The 11,080-nt window shown below is 48.0% G+C and overlaps 1 protein-coding gene across 1 annotated transcript; it reads left to right on the top strand.

Moving 5' to 3' along the window:
• Positions 1–1,404: 1,404 nt before the first annotated feature.
• On the top strand, positions 1,405–8,681 carry HSP90AA1 (heat shock protein 90 alpha family class A member 1). The gene is made up of 11 exons (XM_032691982.1): positions 1,405–1,595; positions 3,216–3,374; positions 3,475–3,841; positions 4,317–4,450; positions 4,944–5,252; positions 5,757–5,922; positions 6,181–6,371; positions 6,514–6,661; positions 7,000–7,268; positions 7,406–7,739; positions 7,937–8,681. The coding sequence occupies exons 2-11, from the start codon at positions 3,216–3,218 to the stop codon at positions 8,044–8,046; spliced, it is 2,187 nt and encodes a 728-aa protein (XP_032547873.1). The 5' UTR covers positions 1,405–1,595; the 3' UTR covers positions 8,047–8,681.
• The last annotated feature ends 2,399 nt before the right edge of the window (positions 8,682–11,080 follow it).

Below are 11,080 nucleotides of genomic sequence, written 5' to 3'. Positions count from 1 at the left end.
CTTGGTATTTATAACCTCAAAAGTGGATCAGCTCCAAGAAGAAAGTTTTAGAAGCCTGGTCTGGAACACATGGGATGCAGATCATTCTCCTGAGAAATGGAAGACCTGCATTTAACTGCCTGCTCCCAATCAGGTCATTCAGGATATAAAAATACACTCCCTGCTAAATGCTGCAATCACAGAGCTACTGGGTATAATGAGACGGGTACATATCAAAGCCTTTATGCAGGATGTGTAAATGTATGTACAAAGATGTCTCTTGCGGTGTCCTTTGAACATCAGCCGAGATTTCCCAGATGAGATGGCAAAAGCCACGTAAAGGCTGAGAAGCCCAGCGGATTTCAGGCTTTGGGCTGTTACAAACCCAACAGCAGAGGCATCCGCCTGGTGTCTACTATTAGTACTTAAATCCTTAAGTAACTGCATAGCTATGTAGGTCTGCTGAGCCGCTTGGATTCGATCCCTTGGCTCTTTCCACCCCTGCACAAGCGCACAGAGCGAGATGCCCGGTTTTGTTAGGCTCGCACGCTGATACCTGCGGCGTGAGAACCGGGGGTTGTTTTCCCTGAGCAGGCGAAACGCGTTACCACAGCATCGCTGAGCCGTGATTCACCCGGCTACGCCCGGCGGGATCCTGCCCGGCCAGCAGGACCGGGCGCGCGGGGCCGCCCTCCCGCAGCCCCCCGGCCCGCCCGAGGGGACCGAGGCACCCGCGCTCCCGCACACCCCCGAACTGCTGCACAGCCGGACACCCGCACACCCCAACAGCTCCACTTCGGCACTCCCGCACACCTGCACAGCTGAACACCTGGACAGCTGAACACCTGCACAGATGCACTCCCGCACACCTGAACAGCTGCACAGCCACGCACCTGCACTGCCACACACCCGCACACCCGCACTCCCTCACACCGCACACCCGCACACCCGCACTCCCGCACACCGCACGCCGCGGTGGACACGGGGGTTCAAAGACAGGGGGCGGCTGCCGCCCCGCACCCCGGTCCTGTGCCGTTCTCCCGGCTGGGGGAGGAGGGACCCCGACTTTTCCAGGCCCTTCCCCGCTGCTCCCCGGGGGCGGGGGGAGGATGGAGGAGGATGAAGGAGGATGAAGGAGGATTGGGATGCAGTGGGGGGGGGGTAAGCGGCCCCCGCCCCGCCCCCTTCTAGGACGTTCGGAGCGGCGCGCGGCAGCGGGTGACGTCACTCGCCGCTCACGCAGCCGCCCGAGGCCCCGCCCCCCCCGCCCGGCCGAGCCAATCGCTGCGGGCGAAGCGGCTCGGGGGTGAGCGCGCACTAGCTCGCGCCCATTCAGACGCCGGCCCCGCGGCGCCTGTCGCGGACGGCCGCGATTGGGTGCGCGCGGCGAGGCCCCGCCCCTCGCCCGGCAGGCCCCGCCCCCCCGCCGCGCGCCCCCCGCTCCGCGCTCCCCCCGCGCCCGCGGTGAAGGTTCCCGATGGTTCTGGAAGGAGGCGGATCCCGCCGTATATAAATGGGGCGGGCGGCGGAGAGCGCGCACTAGCGAGCATACAGCGGAGAGCGAGTGTTGTGTTACAGCGCCAGTCAGGACAGCAGCACCCCTTCCCCCTGCCAAGGTGAGCGGCGGCGGCCGGCGCTGCGCCAGGGATGGATCGGCGCAAAGGGAGCGTTTTCCTACCGAATCCTGGGAGTTGGGGGGTGCGGGGCTGGGGTTCCTTGGGAGGGTGGAGGTGGGGAGCTGCGGGAGCCGCGTGGCGCAGGACGTGCTGCCCTCTGTGGCCCGTTAGATCCCGGGAAAGGTGGGGGTTCGGAGGGTGGTGGGGCTCCAAGTCTGGGTGTGGCTGAAAGGGAGGTCGGTGCTGATGGTTCCGAATATACTTTATTAAATTCGTATTTTTTTTGTTTTTGAAGTAAGGCGGTGAAGGGGGGAGGGAAATCGGCAGCTCCTACGGCGGGGGGGGCGGGCTGGGGCCGTAGGGGTCGCTCAGGGAAGGTCCTGTCCCGGGGTGCAGCCGCAGCGCCGCCTCCCCCTCGCAGGGTGCCCGGGGAGGGGGTGACCCGACCCCGCTCTGGCGCGGGGGAAGCGGGCGGCGAGGGGGGGTCGCGCTCAATGAATGGGCGCTCGGCCATGAGAGCGCAAGATGGAGGAGCTGCGGTCCGGGAGAGCGGCGGGGGCGGGCGGAAAGGAGCCGGGAGCGGGAGAGAGAAGGAGCGGGAGGCGCAGGGGGGAAGGGGCGAGCAGGAGGGAAAGAGCGCGGCGAGGGGAGGGAGCGGGGGAAAGGCATGGAGTGCAGCGGGGGAAGGAAAGGCGTGCGGGGTTGGGGAGGGGTGGGGGGAAAGGAGTATGGGCAGGAGGAAAGGACTGGAGTGCCAGAAGGGAGCGAGGCGGGGGGGGGGGGGCGAGGGGGAAGGAGCGGGGGGAAAGAAACGGAGTGCAGGAGGAGAGAAGGAGCAGGGGCAGGGAGGGGGGTAAGGATGGGGGGCAGAGGAGACAGGAGCGCGCTCGGGGGGCTGCTCGGCACCGCAGCGCTCGGGCGGGGGGGCGGGCGCGGGCGGGGAAGGCTCTGGCAGTTTCTAGAAGGTTTGGCGGTGCCGGCGGGCGCCGGCAGGGGGCGCTGCGCGGCCGCACCGCTCGGGGGGCGGGGGCGGGCTGGGGCTGGGGCTGGGGCTGCACCGCGCCCGTGGAGTCTGTGGCGATTGGAGTGCTCGGGGAGCGTCTAAGGGCGGATATTATTCCATGTAAGACAAGGGGAACGGGTCCGGCCGAGCCGTGTTGGTGCATAAGTCACAGTTAATGCGTAGAGTGTGCTGCCGGAGGGGATAGTTGTAAGTGCAAAATTATAAGTGGACGTGAAAAAGTAATTCAGATACGGACTTTATGGTGAGAACGATATCTACTTCTTGTGTGACGAGGGGAAATAAAGGTCTTATATTAATTTTTAAAATAACAGAGGAGAGAGGAATCTGCGTTAGCCCAGATGGTGCAAATTAAAGTGAATGTAAAGCAAGCCTGTAGTAACAGTCTTGCATCTAGTTTCTGCATTCCTTAAAGGTCCTGAATTGTTAAAGGAAAAAGGATCCGAGGAGAGGGGTTTTTTTTGTATGCATGTGTTCCTTTAGTGTTGAAACCACGTGGCTGAAATATTTTATCTCAGAATACCATTGTGACTGCCTGCAATTGGATATGTATGCCAAGCTGTTCCAGAATTGAATTTCAACTCTCTTCTTCCTCACAGATGCCAGAAGCTGTGCAAACCCAAGACCAACCCATGGAGGAGGAGGTGGAGACCTTTGCCTTCCAGGCAGAGATTGCTCAGTTGATGTCTCTGATCATCAACACTTTCTACTCCAATAAGGAAATCTTTCTCCGGGAGCTGATTTCCAATTCCTCAGATGTAAGTACCTGAAGCTCTAGTCTGCTTCATTATGTTGTTAGGGCTACTGAAATATTTAGGAATAGTCAAGGAAAGTTAAAGCCTACCTCTTCTTTTTCAGGCTCTGGACAAGATCAGATATGAGAGCTTGACTGACCCGAGCAAGCTGGATTCTGGAAAAGAGCTGAAAATTAACCTGATCCCAAACAAGCATGACCGCACTCTAACCATTGTGGATACCGGCATTGGGATGACCAAAGCTGACCTGGTCAACAACCTTGGTACTATTGCCAAGTCTGGCACCAAGGCTTTCATGGAAGCCTTGCAGGCAGGGGCTGATATCTCCATGATTGGTCAGTTTGGTGTTGGCTTCTATTCTGCCTACCTGGTTGCTGAAAAAGTGACAGTGATCACCAAGCACAATGATGATGAGCAGTATGCTTGGGAGTCCTCAGCTGGAGGGTCCTTCACTGTCAGGCTGGATAATGGTGAGTGTTAAGTTTCTGCTCAGCAATACTTTGTAAATATTTATGACAATGGCACCTACTCAATGCATAGGAAGAGACAAATGGGAGAGGTGAAATAAGTACTACTGAGTCATCAGGCCCAACAGGCCCAAGTGATCCCTCCCAGTTAAGTTGGTGTGATTTGATAGATAAAGGAATGCCCAAGTAAATGGTGCATTATATAAAGAAGACTTGAGATTTTTAAGGTTACACATGGAAACATTTCTGTAGACTTGTACAACTGCTCTGTATGCAGGTCCTTTAAAGATAACCCACAAACAAAGCAGTGAATATCTCCCTAACCTCACTTACAATACGTGCTGGGTACAGCAAGCTTGTAAATCACTAAAGCTTCATTTCCCAGTGGTAAAAAAATGACTTAGAGCAGTGCCTTTTTAAAGAATTAATCCAAGTCTACTATGCCACAGCAAAGTAAAACCTGTATACTCCATTCTAGGTGAACCTCTGGGCCGTGGAACTAAAGTCATTCTGCATCTTAAAGAAGATCAAACTGAATACCTGGAGGAACGGCGCATCAAGGAAATTGTGAAGAAGCATTCTCAGTTCATCGGCTACCCTATTACACTCTTTGTATGTATCTTGCTTGAAGCTGAATGAGTATCACCACTTACAGACACGTGAATTTATGTAACGTGAGAAAGAAGGAGCAGTGCATTTGTATTGTGGTAGTTACGATTCTTTCAGATGTGATACGGAGGCAGCTCTTGGGATATGCAGTTCTGTTAATCACAGATTTATTTCACAGGACTAGATTAGAATAAACCTGGGGTTTTCAAAGCCAGTGGTGTATCTGCCTCCAAACCATTAACTACATCTTGCTGTATTGTTGAGGTCATTCAGTGTAATGAAATTAAACAGCAAGAACTACCCTGTGAGCATGAGGAAACAAAACACCACTTGTATCTCAGCACTGAGAATGGGAGTTCTTTGATGAGTCTAGAAGGAAAGATTGACATTGCGTTCATGTAGTTTTCCATCTTTGTCAGACTGTGAAGGAATACCTTAGAACTGTTAATTATGCAACTTACCACTTTCTCAATTCAACTGCTGATCTCTTCTGTAGGTGGAGAAAGAACGTGATAAGGAAGTGAGTGATGATGAGGCTGAGGAAAAGGAAGAGGAAAAAGAAGAGAAAGAGGAGAAGACAGAAGATAAACCAGAGATTGAGGATGTTGGTTCTGATGAAGAAGAAGAGAAGAAGGATGGAGACAAGAAGAAGAAAAAGAAGATCAAGGAGAAGTACATTGATCAGGAAGAGCTCAACAAGACCAAGCCCATTTGGACCAGGAACCCAGATGACATAACTAATGAGGAATATGGAGAATTCTACAAGAGTCTGACTAATGACTGGGAAGACCACCTGGCTGTGAAAGTAAGCTTTCTGTCTTCCAGCACGACTGTAGCTACTTCATTTGTATTGATAATCTGAATAGAGTCTGCACTCAGTAAGTGCACATGCCTTCCCAGTTTGTAGCTGAGTTCTTACTGTGTCAAACTGAAAAACTTAAAAGTAGGTTGCAGATAAACATAAATTCAGTTATTTGGGTTTGTAGTGTTCGAAGGACCTTGGGTAAGATGTGAGATCTAATAATACTCTTTTGTGTGCCTGTAGTGGGAAGTACTGTAAGAACATATTTGCTTCCTAAATTTCCGTCTGATAAAGGGAACAGAAGGTCATTTGAACTGGCCTTGTAACTGCACACAAATTCGATGTGTCTGTCTGAAGAAAGTGCTTGTTCCTGACCGATGTCTTGACTACTGTGTTTATTTGATGTCCAGTGGTCACCATTTGTGTTGTACTTTTGAAGACCTGTTACAAGGTTATTGCAGTGGAAACCATGCAAATTGACTAAAACATCACCTTTCTTCCTCACAGCACTTCTCTGTGGAAGGGCAGTTGGAATTCAGGGCTCTCCTGTTTGTCCCACGCCGTGCACCCTTCGATCTGTTTGAAAACAGGAAGAAGAAGAACAACATCAAGTTGTATGTGCGCAGAGTTTTCATCATGGACAACTGTGAGGAACTGATCCCTGAATACCTGAGTGAGTATGATTTTGGGAAAATGTTTCCTAAAAAGTTACACAAACTGCTTTGCTGTTTTATGGTTTCTTGTACTTAAAGAAGTTTGGGAAGGGGAAGATTGGAGTTCTAAACAGCTGATCTGAGCAGTTAAAAGTAGTGCTTAGTTCATGTTACCCGGAATTCTGTAGAAAACCAATCTGTAATTTAAGTGGGCAGAGCCACTTGGGTAGTGACTGGTAATGTTTGACAGTGACAAAGGTAATTTTATTATTTTCCAGATTTCATGAGAGGTGTGGTAGACTCTGAGGATTTACCTCTGAATATTTCTCGTGAGATGCTGCAGCAGAGCAAGATCCTGAAAGTGATCCGGAAGAACTTGGTGAAGAAGTGCTTAGAACTTTTCACTGAGTTGGCTGAAGACAAGGAGAACTACAAAAAATTCTATGAGCAGTTCTCCAAGAACATCAAGGTTTGTAGTCTTTTTGCTTAGCAATACTGATACTGGCAGCTATGGATCCTTGTTACGCCTGAACCGCTGAACTACCACAGTTCAGTATTTACCTAAAGGAATCATTTAGTAGCAGGTTTTTTTTTTTCTTCTACCTTTGTAGCTTGGCATCCATGAGGACTCCCAGAACCGCAAGAAGCTCTCAGAATTACTGAGGTACTACACATCTGCATCTGGTGATGAGATGGTTTCTCTGAAGGATTACTGCACTCGGATGAAGGAGAACCAGAAACACGTCTACTACATCACTGGTGAGTTGGAACTGAAATGATGTGTAAATGCAGGTATATATGTAGAATTAGCTTTTTGGGGGTGTATAAGTGCTCTTACAGGGCTTCCCGGTCTTCTTGCTTGGCAGGAATGGGAAACATCTCTTACCTGGCATTCCAGGAAATGCAAAATGACTTCCCAACCAGGGCAGAGTATTGAAAGCTGAGGGTGTGAGTTTTAAAAGGCTTGTTTCTTCAGGCTGTTCATGCCCCTTTTATGTATGGGAAGCACCCCAGAATGTTGCATAGGCTGTGCAGAAAAGGAACAAGCTGCTACGTTGTTGCTGAGGCTCAGCTCTGGCATCCTTGTTTTCTTGCAGGTGAGACAAAGGATCAGGTGGCCAACTCCGCTTTTGTGGAGCGCCTTCGCAAACATGGGCTGGAGGTGATCTACATGATTGAACCCATCGATGAGTACTGTGTGCAGCAGCTGAAGGAATTTGAAGGCAAGACCCTGGTTTCTGTAACAAAAGAGGGTTTGGAGCTTCCAGAAGATGAGGAAGAGAAAAAGAAGCAGGAGGAGAAGAAAGCCAAGTTTGAAAACCTTTGCAAAATAATGAAAGATATCCTTGAAAAGAAAGTAGAAAAGGTAAATAGAAGTACTTAATTTGTCTATATCTACTCAGTTTGTCTATATGTAACAAGTTCTGTGATCTGAAATGAGTAAATCAGTTGTACTTGTTGAAATGTTTAAATTACGAACTCAGCTTTGTGTTCCCTCTCTAGGTTGTTGTGTCCAATCGTTTAGTTACTTCCCCATGCTGCATTGTGACAAGTACATATGGCTGGACTGCCAATATGGAGAGGATCATGAAGGCACAGGCATTGAGGGACAACTCCACGATGGGATACATGGCAGCAAAGAAACACCTGGAGATTAATCCTGATCATTCCATCATTGAAACACTGAGGCAGAAAGCAGAGGCTGATAAGAATGACAAGTCTGTGAAGGATCTTGTCATCTTGCTGTATGAGACAGCACTCCTGTCCTCTGGCTTCAGCTTAGAAGACCCTCAGACACATGCCAACCGCATTTATAGAATGATCAAACTTGGTCTGGGTAAGTTACATATCTGTCCTGGCTCCAGTAAACTCGATATGGTCACACCCCCCTTCAGGGTGTAATGTCTGTAGATCACCTTGGTGCTGCTCAGTATGTGTGGAGAAAGGGGAACTGTTCCTCAGATGGTTATGCTGCAATAAATAAAGATTTGAGTTGTGCTGTCAGCATTAACAGTCCATGTGTTCTCTGCACAGGCATTGATGAAGATGACACTGCTGCAGAAGAAGCTAGTCCAGCAGTCACTGAGGAGATGCCACCTCTTGAAGGAGACGATGACACATCACGCATGGAGGAGGTGGATTAAACCAGTTTACAGGAACTCATGAATGTTTCCTTGGCTAATATGAATAAGTTATATTTTGTATATTATGAATGTTACCTGCCAAAAAAAAATCTTTGACACTTTGTCTGCATTCCCTCTTTATATTTATTTTCAAAGATGTTCTACCTTTATTTTTGTTACATTGCTTTTTCAGCTGATGTGAGATACAAATGCCATTGAGGGAATATTTTCTTTAACACTGTACAACCCTAAACAGGCAAGTTAAGAAGTAGTTATTTTTGTCTGTATTAGCTGGTTGCAGGTGGCAGGGTTTTTGACTTATTCTTAATTGCCAGAAATGTGGGAAAGAAGTAAAGAAGATGGGATGACATCAGGATGTTCTGAGTTTGTTTAGTGTTCTACAGCTCTTCAACTCTTGTCTAACATACAGTACCTAGTAACTAGGTATCCAGGAGAGCTGGAATTCTTGGGGAAGCTTTAACCCTTCTGCTCCTAACAAGTTCTTGATGTTTAAAGTTGTTTTTTATACTGTTCAAGGATTCTGGATTGCACTCTACCATAGAATAGAATCCACTGTAAATCTCTATTGTGACTTATGCAACTCTGCATGTACAGTTCAAACCTAGAACTGTAAGAATAAAAGTGTTAAGAATTGAGTTGTGTCATTGACTTGTCTGTTATCACTGAAACTAAAGTTGGTCTTCTCATGCCCAGAATCAGTCACTCACTGCTTTGGATCCTGAGCAGCAGCTGTGTCCTTTTAAATGTATTAATTGTACATGCCTTGGCCCTCCCACTACAAACCAGTATCTCCTTAATGCAGGAAAGTTAAGCAGTTCTTGAAGAGCTCGAGACAATTCAATCTCTGAAAAAGTGGTGATTTGCTATAAGTTTGGTTTTAATTCATGTTGATAAATCCAGTGGTTAAAAGTCTTGGCTAATGGAGCTCCAAGCCTGATCCATCATTTTGCAGGGAGGTGATCAAGTTTTGGCATGAGAAGTTATGTAGTCAGTTGTACATCACCCAGTCTGCCAGGGAACTACTTGGCCGTTGAAGGAGAAGTAGTAAAGTTTTTAGTAAGTAGCTCCACCACTTTGCCCTGCAGATGACATTTGGTATTCACAGCAAGCTTGAGTTAATGAACTTGGTAGGGAGGAGGGGGTGGATAGGGACAAGTTCTGAGAATCTTGTCCTGCTCTTACACAAACATTGATCTAGTTTCCTGTTTCTGTCTTTTCTGCTTCATGATACTTGAGCTCCTAATATAAAATAATTCACACAGGACGGTGCGTGGGAGATTTTTTTGTAAAAAGGTGTTAAAAGGACAAGTGTTACTTTCAATTAGTTTGCAGGAAACTGCTTCAGGTAACTTGTTGCACAAGTTCTGGCTTTGTGAGGAGACTGTCAAAGCAGCGGGAGAGGCCAATCCCTGCTTCATTCAATCTGCTATTGTGGATTTAAGTCACTGAAGAATTCAGTGGCCCTTGGGTTGGTTGCTTCAAGCTGATGTTTCTGCCTGTCACTGCAGTAGAGTGAAGTGCACGTGTGGTTGCAGGTAACTCAGAATTTTTTCTCCAAGGTGAAACTTCAGATTTTATATGAAAATACAAATCAGCTTTGGTAGTGCTTACACAATTGCTGAAGGCTTCCTGTGCTTGAGGGCTTGTGTTTCTCCTGTACCCCAACTGCTCCACAGAAACTGATCTTGTGTTTGTTATTCTTTAGGAACAAAGAGCAAATAGATGCCACTTGCCTTAGATGGTTCAGAATATCAATTTCTGCAATGAAACTTGCATTTTAAAGCTTTTCCCACAGTTCTCAGTGCTTTACACATTCACATTTCCAGATTTTGTCACAGCATGTTCAGCTCTAGGTGACTGAAGGCAAACCTAACTACAGGTGAGGTATTTGTCTTCCACACCTCACCTTGTGTGTCATGACATGAAATGCCCAAAATCTCAATTATGGTTATGAAGTGCAGTAGAGGCTGCTGCTTGCCCTGTTAGTGAAAGTCCTTAAGCACTGTCAGAACATGCACATGATTTTCTTGGGCAGTGAGGCAGGAGATGTTCCCCATAGCTCTGCCTGGGGGCTGGGTGAGGCGTGCTTGAACTTGAGTGTCCCTGTACATCAGGAGCTGTTTGTTTGTTCTGTTTTTGCAGCACAGCCGGGGTGAGATGCCCTTCATGTGTTCCATTACCACCTCTTGACGTAGCAATGAATGGTGCCATAGTAACAAACACAACACCAAACCAGGGGCAGTAGGTGGAGTTGCAGAGTTACGTGTGTGTGCACCAGCAATGACTTGCAGTTTGGTGCGTGGATGATGGAAGCGATGATCAGGAGGAAAGCGCTTCCACTGGGGTGATGCTCAAATGCTGGAAACCACTGGGAGGGCTGATGGCAGCCTGCTTTAGGCAATTGCTTCAAGGCCTAGCTGTCAAAAATCGTGATTCGGTGGTAGTGTACCAAAATGAAGCAGGTGGATTTTAAAGTATGTGTGACTTGTGACTAAAATCTATTGTACGAGATCTTTCTTGATGCTTAAAAAATGGTGAAAATATCTTCCAATTAGTACTCTGGGATTTAAAATTTACAGTGACAAAAGATCTTAAAGACAGTTTTTCACTTGGTCAGTGACTTGATGGCTCAAGTCTTTACCTCCCTTGAAAACTAAGTTACTGGTTGGAGAAGAATTCAGGTGAAACTTGCAGGTTATCTCCAGTATTTCTTGCCCTGAGAATGTATTGGTGTTTTGAGTAATTTTCTGAGTTAAACTGAGCAGCCAGACCATAGAATTTGCACAAAGGACATGAATGACAGTGGCTTTTGCTTTGGCACAGGGTGCAGAGCTCCCCTCATTTCCCATCTTTTTGCTGAAATACATTTTAGGAAGTAGGGACACTGTTACCAGAAGTTCTCTTGCTCAGCTACCTGTTGTAGCAGTTCATGGTCTTTGTTTCTCACATTTTGTACTGTTTTAACAGTAGATGGAAGTGTTGCAGAGCACCATGGTGGAGTTCTGGAAAGGCTGGGTGCCCTAGTAACCACTTC

The sequence above is a fragment of the Chiroxiphia lanceolata genome, chromosome 6 (genome assembly GCF_009829145.1).
Source record: "Chiroxiphia lanceolata isolate bChiLan1 chromosome 6, bChiLan1.pri, whole genome shotgun sequence".
NCBI lineage: Eukaryota > Metazoa > Chordata > Aves > Passeriformes > Pipridae > Chiroxiphia > Chiroxiphia lanceolata.
This window is presented reverse-complemented; position numbering and strand designations above follow the sequence as displayed.

What these genes read in the sequence shown, in the direction of transcription:
- HSP90AA1 (XM_032691982.1), top strand. Translation starts at nt 3,216, where the DNA reads ATGCCAGAAGCTGTGCAAACCCAAGACCAACCCATGGAGGAGGAGGTG. An exon ending in GCTACCCTATTACACTCTTT is followed by an intron (nt 4,451 to 4,943) that starts GTATGTATCTTG and finishes TCTCTTCTGTAG; the next exon opens with GTGGAGAAAGAACGTGATAA. An exon ending in AATGATCAAACTTGGTCTGG is followed by an intron (nt 7,740 to 7,936) that starts GTAAGTTACATA and finishes TTCTCTGCACAG; the next exon opens with GCATTGATGAAGATGACACT.